Raw genomic sequence first — 14,142 nt, forward strand, 5'->3', positions numbered from 1 at the left:
TAACTTAAGCGATGATTTTGCCATTACTCACGACACGTATGATCGCACTTCTCCAGCAATATTTGAATGATATCGATATCGATAGCTATCAGTACGTTAAAATTAAACTTAAACAGCGCTAAAATTTGCCAAAAAAAATGTAAAGTATAAAGTATTGATTACTTAACTTATTTAACAAAATAAGTGATTTATCGTATTGTGGCTTTTTTTTTGGTACATATCGTAAAAAGAACCGATAATTACATGCCGATAGTTTGCAGCGCACTGTTTAGTTCATAATTCAAAGAGTCTTGAAGCGTTTGGTTGATCAGTTTGGTGCGGAAATTTGAGACAAGTGTTAAGTGTTATTTTTGTTTTTGTAACGTTCCAATATATGTAATAAAACCATTGTAAATTCTTATATAAGGTAATAATAACATTGTAAATACGTATAGTAGCTCAATTCGCACGACTTTGATCTTTTGCGACATGCACGACATTTGTGCTCATACATACAACATATATGTATATATGTACAAATTGTGGGCATATGCATACCATGTGTATATAAAATGTATAAATATGTGTGTATGTACATACAGTTTTATTTTTGTATATTTTAGATGCGCTTGACACTCGGCGTGGGAGCAGCTCAGCTGTTGCTTTTAATTACATTTTGTGGAACGCTGACAGTTGGAGCAGGAGGCGTTCCACCTTTGATTACTGGCGCCGTGGATATTATTAAACTGATTCAAGGTGTAACAACAGGCATATTGAAGGTATGGGACTTAATTGGCTATTTGCCCACAAATGGCAACGATCTGCCCATAGTGGAAAACAGGCAGCACCAAATTATTGAGCAAATTTCATTGATCAGCGATCAGATAGACCGCTCTGAGAAACAGCAAGAGGAATACTTTAAACTAACCATAGAGAGCATGAAAAAAGAGCTGCATGCCGAGTCGCAACTGGCGCATCAGATGCACATAGTCAGCGATTTAACCAAGCTGATAACAATGCGCTATGACCAAATGAATTCCTACAAGGACGCCACCATTGAGCCCATTACTTTCTATGGCTTCGTCGAATGGAATGTGGTGCCCGGTCCAACTGCGCTGCCATTTCTGCTGCGCCGACTGCACGAGGAGATGTATGGTGATGTTAAGGAAGACAGTAGCAACTCGCTCTTTGCGCTGTTGGTGCGCAATTATGAAAATGAAGTGGACCAAATATGCTCGTCTAATCGCTCGCCGCAGCAGTTTGCATATGATCTGTTTACTAAGGCGGCGCTTACGGAGCTTAAAGTCTATCTCACGGCGCAATTTTCATGGATAGCGCTGCGCAATGCAGGACGCGGTAATTTCACGAAGGAGCTATCCCTAATGCAGGAGAGCTATGATAAGAACTTGCAGCATTCACAGAAATTACTAATTGACGTTATGGTGCGCACCGGACGCGTCTATTGGCGCTGCGATCCCAAGCCAGACGCGCAGGTGTTGGGTCGGAGCTATGAGCAGGTGACACGTCTGCTGCAAGGCTATATAGAAAACGAGGTAAATCTGAACGCGGAGCAAAGCTGTACTCAAACCTGCGAGGATTATGATAATGTGCGCATCACTGGATGCTACCCAGATACGTTCTGCAATAAGCAGCCGAAGTGCAGTGGACGTTTGTATAATTGCCGCTTTATAGAGGCGGATATGTCGATTTGCATGTCCAAGAACAGCTCGCGGCGTTACGATTACGTTGAATATGATAATGGGCGCGTTATAGGCGCTGATGCTGGTACTCATGGCACCCAATGCCCTGGACCTAAGCAGGAGGCCGATTCGTGGTCATATTGGTTTTGGCGCTGCAACTATTGCTTATGTCTGTGTGACGATGAAGAGAGTGCCGTGAGTGATCGGTACTTTAGCTTGCGTGATACATTATCGGATTTCCGTTTAAATATGATTGTCACGGGCGCGCGTTTTATTAAGGATCAGCGTGTATTTCATTTGCAGCTGCAACAAGGCGAGCTGTTGCCTGGTGGCTTAGTCAATCAGTCTTCGCTTGCCTGGATACCTTTGGAGTCCTTCGATGTTAGCCATGTAGATGTCCGCGAGGGCTTTGACTACCACAAGCTCAGCTACAAGAGCCGTGCCGTAGATTTGGATGAGATCAGCACTACAAATAGCTCGCTTGTGGTGACTGGCGCACGTTTGCGCGTGCTCAAAAATCATCTCAACTTAGAGGTGCGATTTAGCTTGTTTAATGTAACCACAGGCCGCCTCATGCTGCCAGAGAAGCATAGTGTTTGGTTGTCCAACGACAAGGAACATACTCAGTTGATTCTTAAAAATCCACACATTCCAACTAAATCGATGCTGTCCTCCATGCCGCTATCAAAGCACAACGAGTTTATGGAATTTGTCAGCTCCAGCACAGATAAGGACGCGGCGCAAAACACTGTGCCCTACATTGATGTGCAGGATGTTGTTCCCAATCCGGCCGTTGCACTTTCTGGCCTGGGCATTTATCACAAAGGACGCAATGGTTATGGTGGATTCTTTGCACCAAAGATCATCACATACGACTTGTCCAAAACCATTACTAAGCCCACTCAATTGAACATGTACTTTTAATTGCATCACAAAAAATTTCATTTAAGCTTAAGGTAAAAACACCAAAGCTGTTTAATTTGCATTTCAATTTTAAAAAAAAATCCGCCAAATTTGAATTTACGTTGGCGCGCACGCTTTTTACTTTTGCTCGATAATTTAACCATGCTTATCGATTATGAACTATTGTGCAGTTCACTTAAATAATCTTAACAACTGTAAAACTGATTAACTATTAAATACAATAAAGACCATTTTTTTATAAATGTAACTGCTTATATTATTTACCAAGGCTTTCATTTAATTCTGTTGATGCAAGGAGCAAAGTCCAATTGAGTAGTTTCATTTTCAGCTAGTGTCATTGGAACTGGTTATTTGTTTGTTTGTGAAACTTAAGCCGGCTGACATTAAAGTAGGAGCAAAGCACATGTTAAAGTCGTTCTTGCCAAAGCGCTTACCGCATCTACTCGCAATAGCAAATCGAGTTCAATTATTTAAGCAACCAGCACAAAGGTTTTATACACGCGGCATAATTAGTATGGGTGACAAAGGCGATAAAATAGCGCTCGATGAAGCCAAGAAAATGGCAGCGTATGCTGCTGTTGATCAGTGGATTACCGAAGACACCAAGGTGGTGGGTATAGGCAGTGGCTCTACCATTGTGTATGCTGTCGAACGTTTGGCGCAGCGCGTCTGGAAGGAGGGACAACTGGGCGATATGATCTGTGTGCCGACTTCATTCCAGTCGCGGCTGCTCATACTGGATCACAATCTAAACTTGGGAGATCTGGATCGTAATCCCTTCATTGATGTGTGCATCGATGGTGCCGATGAGGTGGACAGCCAAATGGTACTTATCAAAGGCGGTGGCGGTTGCCTTATGCAGGAAAAGATAGTAGCATCTTGTGCCAAAACTTTCATCATTGTGGCGGACTATACAAAGAAATCGCTGCGCCTAGGCGAGCAGTGGTGCAAAGGCATACCCATTGAAGTGTCACCCATGGCGCATGTGCCCGTCAAGCTAAAGATCGAAGCACTTTTTGGCGGTGAGGCAGAGCTGCGCATGGCATTCCGAAAGGCCGGTCCCATTGTCACGGACAATGGCAACTTTCTACTCGACTGGAAATTTGTAGCTAAACGAGAATACGACTGGGATGAGGTGAATCGTGTCATTACTTTGCTACCGGGTGTACTCGAAACGGGCTTATTCGTCAACATGGCCATCAAGAGTTATTTTGGCATGGCCGATGGCACTGTTAAAGTACAGAACAAGTCCCTGCCGGCCGACTGTCAGTAAAATGAATTTACACTTTTTGCATATTTACATGTTATTGCTATTACTATTACAAAATAAATTACTAAAGGGTTTTGTCCTTTACAAGGAACGTTTGTTCTTAGTCTTTCATTTTGTCTAAAACGATTTCTTGCTGCGCCCCGGCAGCAACGTATCCTTTATATGATTAAACAAATAGAGCAGTCCCTGTTTCTTGTTGCGCGAAAAGTAATTGCTGACCACATCTGGATTACTGCTACCCAAGCGACGCTCGTTGCTGCTCAGCGTTGTGGGAAGCACATTGTCATTGGCGCTGAGTGAGACAAACAGCGCAAAAGGCACCATCCATAGACAGATGGTAAAGTACGCAAGCACCTAACGGGAAGAAATTATATATTGTAAATAATGCAACGATAACTTTCTACTACTTTTGCTTACCTGTGTAAATGGCACGTATACTGAGGTAAAATACTGAAATGCCAGCAAATGATTAACCAACAACATGCAAAGCGAACCAATAAATGGCACCGAAAGCAATTTTATGAATGGAAAATTTGTCATGATGCTGAGATGGAAAGCTTGACCTAGCAGGCCGCAAATGAGCATTGTCCAGGAGAAATCCTCGCATATAATAAACATAATGTAAACAAAAATTGTAAAGCTTATCATAAACAAGATAAAGCGGCGTGCGGGCGTCGTGTACTCTTCCGCCAACTCAGCCAAATAGTAAAGTCCAGCGACTGAAAAAACGTATTAAACATTATTCTTATAAGAAGCACTTATCGTGTGGCTTACCTATGGAGAGTGTGACAAAGGTAATTTGTATACCTAATGATATCCAACTAAGTATATACAGAAAACCCATAATTTATAATTTAACTATATATATATACTAGTTAATATAAAGCTGATAATGATGTGTAAAAAACAAAACAATGACAAGCCGTTGCCCAATTGTTTTAGTTAGGTTATAGAGCTGCCACCTTGCGCGTAACACAAAAAGCCAGATTAAAATTACAGCTATAAAAAGCTAAGATTCCATTCCTGTATTTTTTAAATATGTTATTAATTTGGTTTAAGCCTTGTCATGGACTGAAGACTTATAAATTAGTATATACTATTTATACAAATATTTCCGATAAAATTATTTTTTGGCAACATAATAATTGTCCGCAATAGACGGAAAAAAAGCTGTTATTGCTGTCTATTAGTTATATCGCTGCCAGACTGTTGCTTAACGAGCCGCCACTGATTTGCTTAAGCTAGCATGGTAACATTATGCCAATTGCAAAAAAATAGAGAGAAGCGCGTGGTTGTATGGTTATTTAGCCGCATGGAATTTGTTTAGCCACTAATAGCACAGAATATATTAAGGTTGTGTACAAGTAAACAGCGTGCGGTTAATTTATTTGGCGCATTTCGCCTGAAGCCCCTCGAAATATGTCGGAAACGAATGATAATGCCAATGCAGCGTCGCAGGAAGAAGACGACGCGGAAAATGCAAACGCAGCGCTAGCAGATGACGCACAAATGGATGATATTGTTTTTGCGGCAGCCTATCAAAGCGATGAAGAACAAGAGGCACAAGAGCAGGATGCGGAAACAGAAACACAAAGCGAGGCTGAAGAGGCTGACGCGGAAGGCGAGGCAGATGATGCAGAGGGTGAAGCTGACGCTGACGGTGACGGTGACGCTGAAGTTGCCGAAGATGACAGCAACGCTGATGCGGACAATACAAATCCAGAAGACAAACGCTCGGCGGCCAAAAGAGAACTGACCCAGATAATTGAGAAATGGGAACAGGAGCAAACACAAAGCGGCTATGATCCAGTGCCCACACTAAGAAGGTAATTTCACAAGACAATACAATTGTCATTACGCACATTTTTTATTTTTGTGTCTACAGTCTGGCAGAGTTGTTCGAGCGTGAAAAGGATGCCTATATGCGAAAAGATCCCGATCCCTTAGATCTAAGACACCCATATCGGTCCGATCCCAGCAGTCAGTATGGATTACTGTTAAAGCTGCTCTTTCGTAAAGATCAATTCATGGGCAAAGTAAGTTGCATGCGTATACAAGCAAAATGTATATAATTCAATAATGTTATCTTTAGTTGCTCAACGATTACTTGCGTGAAAACTTCTACAGTCGCCAGAATGTGAGTCGCAGCTCCTTAGAGTTGAACATTATAGCCTGTCGCCTTATATTGGTAGTAATGCCGGGCATGGAGACCACGGCAGTGTTTCAAACCGCCGAGGAGGATGGCATCATAAACCGTTTGTATGCCTGGGCTGAGGACAGTATAGAGCCCCTTCAAAGCTATGCAACTGGTCTGTTGGCTTCTGCTATGGAGGTTAGCGACATTGCAATTACCTGCCGTGATCAAAATATGCGCTTGGTGCCCAAGATGATAAATCGTCTGCATCTACTGCTGGCCTGCAGCTGCATGGGCAAACGCTCCGCGGGAGATGCAAATTCCTCACTCAACAGCAGCGCTGGCGGTGCTGGTGCCACAGATATGGTTAGTTGGATAGCCTGTGGAGCTGGTGGTACCGCTGGTGCTGCCGCCTCTGCGCCGCAGTCGCCACAACATCAAAATGGCAACGCCTCCAATATGAGCATACTCTTTGAGAACAGTCGTGATGCCTTTCCCACGAGCATGTCGCGTTACTATAAGCGCATGTATATACCACTGCATCCACCCACCGCGGACACCAGCCAAATGCTTATACTACGCTTTCTCACAAGTCTGGGCGAATATCAGGAGTTCTTGGGCATGGCCTTTGCTCACGATGTCATGTCGCTTATCTTTGGGCATCTGCAGGATCTCGATAGACGCGACACCTGTCTGGCCTATGAGGTGCTCAAATATTTGGCCTCATTGCTCTGCCATAAGAAATTTGCGCTCGAGTTTATATCACACGGCGGACTGGAGGTAAGTTGAATGTGGAATATCTATAAAAACAAAAGATTACTAATTGTTGTTATTTTAAAGCTTTTATTAAATGTGCCACGCCCTAGCTTGGCCACCACGGGCGTCTCCATAGCCATATATTATTTGGCTTATTGTGAGGATGCCATGGAGCGCATTTGCAGCATGCCGCGTGCCTCGATATCCAATTTGGTGCATTATGCGCTGTGGATATTGGGACGTTGTCACGACTCCTCCAAATGCCATGCCACCATGTTCTTCAGTCTGAGTTTTCAGTTCAAAGTCATACTGGATGAGTTTGATGCACACGACGGTCTGCGCAAGTTGTACAATGTGGTGAGTATACCCTAGACTTGAAATGTGCCCTAGAATCAGCTAACTTAACTAATTGACTTTGTTTACTGCAGATATCTGTGCTAAAGATTTTGGATCCAAGTCACAATGACATCGACAACGTCTCCGATATCAATGAGGATGTTGAATGCGCCTCACGGCAAATGGTGCGGCATGTGTGCGTGGCACTCAAACGTTACATGGAAGCGCATTTCTTCTACAAATACAACAACTTTCTCTGCCAGCATTACGCGAGCAGCGCTGCCACCACAGCGCCCTACTTCAGCCAGCAGCCGACAGTGGCAGCCAAGCTAACCTTCGATCAGCTGAACGAGCAAATTCGCACGCTGCAGGAGCACACGTCAGTGCGTGCGCACTGGGCGCCCGTGGATCAGCTGTTGAAACTGGGCGGCATATCAATGATGCTGCGCATTATTGCCTTTAGCTACGATTGGGTAAACAGTGGACGCTCGGAGACCGTGCGCTCAGCGTTGGATGTGCTCAGCGTCTGCTGCATTGTACCGCGCGTTTATCCTGTGCTCTGCGAGCGTCTGCAGATGCTGGACAAGTCGACGACCTCGGGCTTTGGCTCTGTGCTGGGCGCTGCGGCGGGTGAAATCAGCGCCGATGCGGAGGTGCTCAAGTCAGCGCTGGCAGTGCTTTGTCACTGCGTCTGCTCGCCCATCATACGCAAGGATAACGGCAACAGCAGTCTAATGAAGTTTGGCAACTCTTCGAGGAAAAACAAAGCAAATCAAAAGTTTGCCGAGGAGCTGATAGAGAAAGTATGGGAGTCTGTGTGCTCCAACAATGGCATTGTGGTATTGCTGTCGCTTATGCAGACCAAGGGACCCATTACCGATGTCGATTGCATACGTGGCATGGCTTGCCGCGCCTTGGCTGGCCTGGCGCGCTCGGAGCGCGTGCGTCAAATTGTGGGCAAACTGCCGTTGTTTGCAAGCGGACAGCTGCAAACGCTTATGCGTGATCCCATACTGCAGGAGAAGCGTGCCGAGCATGTCATCTTTCAAAAGTATGCGTTGGAGCTGCTGGAGCGCATTTCCGGCAAAACAAAGCCGCTCAACAATCCGCTAGATCCTTCGCTGTCCAACATGCACAAGGCCAATGTTATAGCCCAGACGCGCATACAGTACAATGAGCAGCAGCTTTATCAGCTCATCTTTGAGCATCTGGAGAGCAAGGGCCTGACCCAAACGGCGCAAACGCTGCAACGCGAAGTGGGATTGCCGCTGCAAACGACGACAACGCGTAATTTCCATCAGTCGCCCTTTGACTACAAGGGCTATGCGGCAGTGAGCTCCATGTCGCGCAGTCGTCTGCGCAGTCGCATGCAGGATGTCAATGCGGCCATTATGTCGGGAGGCGAGGAGCCCAGCACGTCATCGGCGGCGGCTGCTGCCAATTGCTTGAGCGTGCCCAACTTTAACTACCTCAACACAACTCAGACGCCCATCAAGCTGCGCAAGACGGAGCGTGCCACGCCCACAGTTTGTCGCTCGCTGCAAAAGCAAACGCTGGAAGCGAGCAGCGTCTGCTTGCCGGACGAGCTGACCGTCTCGCCAGTGCTGCATCCCAAGCGCATTACACTCAACACGATTGTTACGGAATATTTAACCAATCAACATTCGCTGTGCAACAATCCCGTCACCACTTGTCCGCAGTTCGATCTTTACGAGCCACACAAGTGCCCCGATCCGCGGCCCAGTCGCTTGCTCAGCTCCAACTACAATCTCACCTCCAGACATTATCGCACTCAAGCGGGCTTCAATACCGCGCGCTTCGATCGTCGTCACGTGCACACGCACTTTGCACCTTGGCGCACCATTCGCGCTACGGATTACGACGATCTGGAGTTCACTTGCTGTGATTTGGTGGGAAATTATTTGATTGTGGGCACGCATCAGGGCGAGGGCAAGGTGTTCAACATGAACGACGGCATCGAGCAGTTCTCATCCATGTGCCATCCCTACAGCGTGGATGCCATCAAAGCGAATCGTGCAGGAGACCTGGTGCTGACCACCAGCTTGTGGCGCAATCGCACCACCATTCTCTGGTCCATTGCCGATAATGATTTTCGCTCCAAGCTGCGTCTGCCCGAGGTCACTTACTGTGAGTTTAGCCAGACCACACAGGATCGTCTGCTAGGCACGCACACAGATGTGAGTTTAAAACAAGTTTCAATTTTTATATTTCTATTAATTGGTTTTCTTCTACAGTTCGCTGTGCTTTATGATATAAACACGGGTAGCAAGGTGTCTGTATTTACTCCCACCATACCCAATCAGTACACCAAGAATCGAGCCACACTTTGTCGCACAGATGAGCTGCTGCTCTCAGGTAATTCATGGACTTGTTTAGCAGCCTTGTTCACTATTAAAATCTCGCTTTGAATTTGCTTAGATGGCGTGCTCTGGGATGTGCGTGCGGGCAAGGAGATTCACAAGTTTGACAAGTTCAATCAATGCATATCAGGCGTCTTTCATCCCAATTGTCTGGAGGTAAACAAACTATAATTCGATATGCATTCGATAAGCTATACTCATATACTTGATTGTCCTTAGATCATTGCCAACACTGAAGTCTGGGATCTGCGCACGTTTCACTTGCTGCAAACGGTGCCGGTGCTGGATCAGCGCAATTGCACATTTTCGCCCATGCATGTTATATATGGCGCTAGCTTGGGCGCTGATCGTGATCATGATATGGAGCAGACCACCTACGATACGAGCTTCAATGTGTTGGATGCCTATGATTATTCTAGCATTGCCACCATCGATGTGCGGCGTAATATCAACGATTTGAGCGTGAGCGCCAACGGCAGCCTGATCGCCGTTGTGGAGGATCACAATGGTTACGAGTCGAAGCAGGAGACATATGTCCGCATTTATGCGGTGGGCGTCAAGAAGAGCGAGCGCTCGGAAGAGGTGCGTGCGGTTAAGGATCTAGCCACAGCGGCGGCTATCGACAACGTTGCCGATCTTAGGGGCGGCGAGGCTGACAATCAGCAGCCAGCAGGCGGTTTGGATCTCAACGCCGCTGACTCTGCGCTTATTCGCTTCGTCGAAGAGGCGGCACGGCCACACACGCCAGCGCCAAATATTGCGCTGCTTGAGGCAAATGCCGATGGCCGGGGCGCTGGCGTCGCCGCCGCTATTATCGGCGGACGTGGTCGTGCCAACCGTGTGGCGAATTTAAATCTGGCTCGCCAGAATGCGACCAACAGCTCAATTGTTGGTGTGCGACGGCGAGCACGTACACTGGGCGGTGCTGGCAATGCACCCGTTGATCTCAGAACGCTCATGCGACAGATGGATGATATTGAATTTAATATTATGTCTATGCTTACAGGAAGATGATGAGGAGGTGCCCGAATCCAATGAGGAGGGCTCCGATACGGGTTCCGAATCGGGCTCGGAAAGTACGTTTTGTCTTTATAATATTGTTCAAACGACAAATGAAAATGATGTTTCTTTTGCTCAGCAGCATTTGCACTCGGTCCAAATTTCATGGGCTTTCCGTTGCGCAGTCGACGCCAAATTAACTTTCTAGATATACCGTCATCAAACGAGGATGATGATGATGATGACGACGACGACGACGATGATGACAATGATAGCGACGGCGATATTGATGTCGATGATGATGATGATGAGCTTATATTCGACGATAATCTTAACTTCGAAGGCGACGGCAGCAGCGATGGTACTTATCTATAAACTATTTAGTTGAAACAGATATATTAATAATTCTACTTTATTTTCAGATTAAAGCTCTCTGCCCACTACATGTTTTCTCTTTGCTATGTTCAATTGTTTTTGAGTTTGTATATTTTTTCAAATTTGAAACCCGCTGGTGTACCCGCACCTTGCTACAGTTTTAGTTGTAAATCAATTATTTTTAAGTGCTGTTAAATTATATATATTATGTTGAAGTTTGGAGAGAAAAAAAAAACAAAGCATAAACCATGTAAGAAAAAGAACTAAGAAACAAATTGTTTAACAATTTCAAAATGTACAAAGTTTATAAAAGTTATACTTACTTTTTATATTATACATACATTAATAAAGCAATTTAAGAGTAAAAAAGTAAATTGTATTTCGAACTTCAAGTTGTTTACTGATGAAGAACACTTAAGAAAACACTAATGATATGAGAGATAGTCAACAATACTTTAAACTAATGATGCAACTGGTTATTTCAATTATTCATGTTATAATGCTCGAGTGTTCACTGTACTTGATGTATGAATGAATCATTACAAACTACTATTCACTTCACTTTCGTCATCATTCCGTAATGTTTAAACTATGAAATGTGTATAAAGTAGCCCAATGCTGATTGCTCATAAATAATTTTTCGGCTCTCTTATCTTATCTCGCGTTTGCTTATGACGCGCAGGTCGGATTTTGGTTTTTCATTAATTCACTTAACGCTCACCTCTCGCATTGTCGATTTTATATTTATATTTGTTTTTGGTGATTTCTCTCGAGTTTATCCTTCAGCAATAGATAAATATGGCCATATGTGTAGCAGCCGCTGCTATTTATCGCATTTTGCGGTCAAGTTGAATGCGTTTTGTTTGCCGCTGTCTATTGGAAATTGCGAATTTCAGTTAACATTTGTCAGCGTGAGCGCGCGTATCGACATCGGCGGACGGACAAGAACAAAAACAATGTCTAATCAGTGCCAGAACCTTATAGCGCTCCTCAGCTGTGGAGTGCTACTCAGCACATGCGGCTTGTGCCTCGCCTATCAAGAACGTCCGGACTTTTGCATAGACACGGAACCTCTGCTGCTCGATGATATATCAAAACAAGTGTTTGTACTCAGCGAAAAGCAGCTCAGGTGTAATGTAACTGCCACCACACTGACTGCCAAGGAGAAGGTAAGTTAATTAGGGGCCATAAAAAAAAAAATTACGTCTTTGATGCATCTAAAATTCTCAAAGTGCAAACTGCATGCACCTTGCCGATTTAAAGTAAATATTTATTTATAAACTTCTGCGTAATCCAAAATCCGTGAAGAGTTCCCTATGTATTTTGAATGCTTATCCGTTGTCTGCTTGTACCTAAAAATTTTAGCTATAATTTTATGAATACACTATTAAATATTTATTTCAAATTTAAAAATTATTATCTGAAGTCAATTTAAATTTAAAAATTGTAGTTATAAATTTAATTTTATTTTTTTTGGATCAATATTTGTTTGTTTTTGATTCAAGTTTAAATTCAAACTTTCGAGCTTATACTGTACTACAACTTAATTGAAACTTTATCTGCCTTAAATGACGTGCGAAAAATTCAATTGAGTTGAAGGTAAAAAATTGCTTTTTTTTTATTTGGGCAATCAATCGCAGCAAGTTTATGTGCACAAAATCCTTAAGTGTATATGACAAGGTGCTCAGCCAAATAAATCATGCCAAAAGTTAGCGAATCACTCAATTGAATTATCTGGCGATAAAGCAAAGCCAGAGAGATAGAGTTATTTAAAAGATAAGAATATAATTTATGCGTGCGCCAAGTCAATTGATAATTAAACTCTTTGATATGTGTGTGTGTCTAGGAAAGCCTTATTGATACCCTGTGCAGGGATCATGGCTCAACGCTGGGTCAGCACAGTCATCATCATTACTTTAAGCTGCACAATGGCGAGCTAAATGGGCGTGGCACTCAGCAAGATATATGCGCCCAAAGTGCTCGCTCCATGCTAGCCTGGGTGCCGTACAAGACCATGTTGCTGCAATATGGCCATGAGCTGAATCCCAAGGAGCGACTGAGCTACATGGCAAAGGCAACTAGTGTGGAGCGCGAGAAGACCGAACTGTGTCACTTTAGGCATACGGATCTGGTCAATGGCGTGCAGGATAATCTCTTCACCTGCGTGGTAATGATATTTGAGGATAATTTTGTAAGTATCAATTGTAGCTTCCAGCTAAATCAAATGTAAACTTAATCTCGTACCTCTGCAGTATGGCGTGGAGGATAACATCAATGTGCTTGTAGAGCTGCAGCCACTGATGTATCAGCTGCGCAACATTACCTATTCGCCCTGGCGCAATGTGACCAACAGCTACAAGATGCGCTTGGGCAGCAGCGTGCTTAGGAATCCCAGCGGACAACGCAAGCCCATTTATGGCAGCATTAACTACGCCTTTGTGGAAAAGATACGTCTGAACATTAGCAGCGTTTATGGTCAGAGCTCACTGAAGCGGTTGCCCCTGCTGTTGGAGCATCGTGGTTCGGTATTGGAATTGGATGCGGCTGGTGTGGGTGGCATGGATGTGCAAGAGCAGGCGTACTTTGGACGCACTATGGATGCCAAAACCGAAGTGCAGCTGCAGGTTATAGGGCAGTGGATGGACCAACATCGTGAGTTTACCGCGGATATCTATGAGTACTACGGACATGGTTTGTTGCTCTATAAGCAGGCCATAGCTGGTGGCCGTGTGACCTTTGTGCGGATTGATAGTACAGAGCCAGCCTTTGAGGCGCCCGAGTCACAAAATCTGGCCAAGGCATCGCTATTTGTGGATCCGGCCGCAATGCCAGCTAAGCTGAGTGTTAATAGCAGCGTCAGCGAATGGCACGAGGAGCAACAAGAAGATGAAAATAACTCCTCCTTTTATCCTTGGTTTGTGCTCAGCTGCCTCTTGATTGGCATTGTTGTGCTTGTCCTAGTTTATGGTGTTGTGCGTGTGAATAATAAAAAAAATCAGCAACGGCAGAAGTATGAGCTGCCCAATGCCAACAAGCCACCGCCAACAGTAGCCTAAATAAACATTTTCTTATACAAACTCGTTTGCATCTGCTCAATAAACTATTTTCAATTCAAATTTTGACAGCGCAACCCTTTAATTAAACAGCCCTGGCTTTTGAGCAGCTGTGACGTCACATTAGCAAATCGCATATGTTTTCATGCGTCACCTTGGTTGTTTTGTTAAACATGCCATGACAGTCCTTTATTATCCGTAGCCGCAGCTGTTACGTGGGCGTAGAATGTAAATC

At 44.5% G+C, this 14,142-nt stretch overlaps 5 protein-coding genes across 6 annotated transcripts; 4 read left to right on the plus strand and 1 right to left on the minus strand.

Moving 5' to 3' along the window:
• Nucleotides 1-306: 306 nt before the first annotated feature.
• LOC108595224 lies at nt 307-2,608 on the plus strand. The gene is made up of 2 exons (XM_033293046.1): nt 307-406; nt 603-2,608. The coding sequence occupies exon 2, from the start codon at nt 603-605 to the stop codon at nt 2,601-2,603; it is 2,001 nt and encodes a 666-aa protein (XP_033148937.1). The 5' UTR covers nt 307-406; the 3' UTR covers nt 2,604-2,608.
• Nucleotides 2,609-2,938: 330 nt separating this feature from the next.
• On the plus strand, nt 2,939-3,959 carry LOC108595292 (ribose-5-phosphate isomerase). The gene has a single exon (XM_017980505.2). It carries the CDS (start codon nt 3,007-3,009, stop codon nt 3,874-3,876), a length of 870 nt encoding a protein of 289 aa, XP_017835994.1. The 5' UTR covers nt 2,939-3,006; the 3' UTR covers nt 3,877-3,959.
• Nucleotides 3,890-4,755, minus strand: LOC108595293 (protein TEX261). The gene is made up of 3 exons (XM_017980506.1): nt 4,648-4,755; nt 4,291-4,592; nt 3,890-4,227 (listed from the first exon to the last, which is right to left on the minus strand). Exons 1-3 carry the CDS (start codon nt 4,715-4,717, stop codon nt 3,991-3,993), a joined length of 609 nt encoding a protein of 202 aa, XP_017835995.1. The 5' UTR covers nt 4,718-4,755; the 3' UTR covers nt 3,890-3,990.
• A 407-nt stretch (nt 4,756-5,162) lies between these two features.
• LOC108596160 (protein mahjong) lies at nt 5,163-11,089 on the plus strand. Of its 2 annotated transcripts, XM_017981664.2 has the most exons (11): nt 5,163-5,699; nt 5,759-5,909; nt 5,966-6,787; nt 6,848-7,120; nt 7,192-9,297; nt 9,355-9,475; nt 9,539-9,636; nt 9,700-10,062; nt 10,487-10,556; nt 10,622-10,840; nt 10,902-11,089. In XM_017981664.2, exons 1-11 carry the CDS (start codon nt 5,293-5,295, stop codon nt 10,904-10,906), a joined length of 4,635 nt encoding a protein of 1,544 aa, XP_017837153.1. In that variant the 5' UTR covers nt 5,163-5,292; the 3' UTR covers nt 10,907-11,089. The 2 variants fall into 2 exon arrangements, 1 of the variants encoding a protein (XP_017837153.1); XR_001915036.2 differs by lacking the exon at nt 10,902-11,089 and having other exon boundaries at nt 9,700-10,556; nt 10,622-10,650.
• A 643-nt stretch (nt 11,090-11,732) lies between these two features.
• Nucleotides 11,733-13,927, plus strand: LOC108596163. Its single transcript, XM_017981669.2, has 3 exons — nt 11,733-12,023; nt 12,701-13,045; nt 13,107-13,927. The coding sequence occupies exons 1-3, from the start codon at nt 11,811-11,813 to the stop codon at nt 13,908-13,910; spliced, it is 1,362 nt and encodes a 453-aa protein (XP_017837158.1). The 5' UTR covers nt 11,733-11,810; the 3' UTR covers nt 13,911-13,927.
• The last annotated feature ends 215 nt before the right edge of the window (nt 13,928-14,142 follow it).

This window comes from Drosophila busckii, chromosome 2R (genome assembly GCF_011750605.1).
Source record: "Drosophila busckii strain San Diego stock center, stock number 13000-0081.31 chromosome 2R, ASM1175060v1, whole genome shotgun sequence".
In the NCBI taxonomy this organism is placed as follows: domain Eukaryota; kingdom Metazoa; phylum Arthropoda; class Insecta; order Diptera; family Drosophilidae; genus Drosophila; species Drosophila busckii.

What these genes read in the sequence shown, in the direction of transcription:
- LOC108596163 (XM_017981669.2), top strand. Translation starts at nt 11,811, where the DNA reads ATGTCTAATCAGTGCCAGAACCTTATAGCGCTCCTCAGCTGTGGAGTG. An exon ending in CACTGACTGCCAAGGAGAAG is followed by an intron (nt 12,024 to 12,700) that starts GTAAGTTAATTA and finishes GTGTGTGTCTAG; the next exon opens with GAAAGCCTTATTGATACCCT. An exon ending in TGATATTTGAGGATAATTTT is followed by an intron (nt 13,046 to 13,106) that starts GTAAGTATCAAT and finishes GTACCTCTGCAG; the next exon opens with TATGGCGTGGAGGATAACAT.
- LOC108595293 (XM_017980506.1), bottom strand. Translation starts at nt 4,717, where the DNA reads ATGGGTTTTCTGTATATACTTAGTTGGATATCATTAGGTATACAAATT. An exon ending in CTTTGTCACACTCTCCATAG is followed by an intron (nt 4,593 to 4,647) that starts GTAAGCCACACG and finishes ACGTTTTTTCAG; the next exon opens with TCGCTGGACTTTACTATTTG. An exon ending in TATACGTGCCATTTACACAG is followed by an intron (nt 4,228 to 4,290) that starts GTAAGCAAAAGT and finishes TCTTCCCGTTAG; the next exon opens with GTGCTTGCGTACTTTACCAT.
- LOC108596160 (XM_017981664.2), top strand. Translation starts at nt 5,293, where the DNA reads ATGTCGGAAACGAATGATAATGCCAATGCAGCGTCGCAGGAAGAAGAC. An exon ending in TGCGCAAGTTGTACAATGTG is followed by an intron (nt 7,121 to 7,191) that starts GTGAGTATACCC and finishes TGTTTACTGCAG; the next exon opens with ATATCTGTGCTAAAGATTTT. An exon ending in AGATGAGCTGCTGCTCTCAG is followed by an intron (nt 9,476 to 9,538) that starts GTAATTCATGGA and finishes GAATTTGCTTAG; the next exon opens with ATGGCGTGCTCTGGGATGTG.
- LOC108595292 (XM_017980505.2), top strand. Translation starts at nt 3,007, where the DNA reads ATGTTAAAGTCGTTCTTGCCAAAGCGCTTACCGCATCTACTCGCAATA.
- LOC108595224 (XM_033293046.1), top strand. Translation starts at nt 603, where the DNA reads ATGCGCTTGACACTCGGCGTGGGAGCAGCTCAGCTGTTGCTTTTAATT.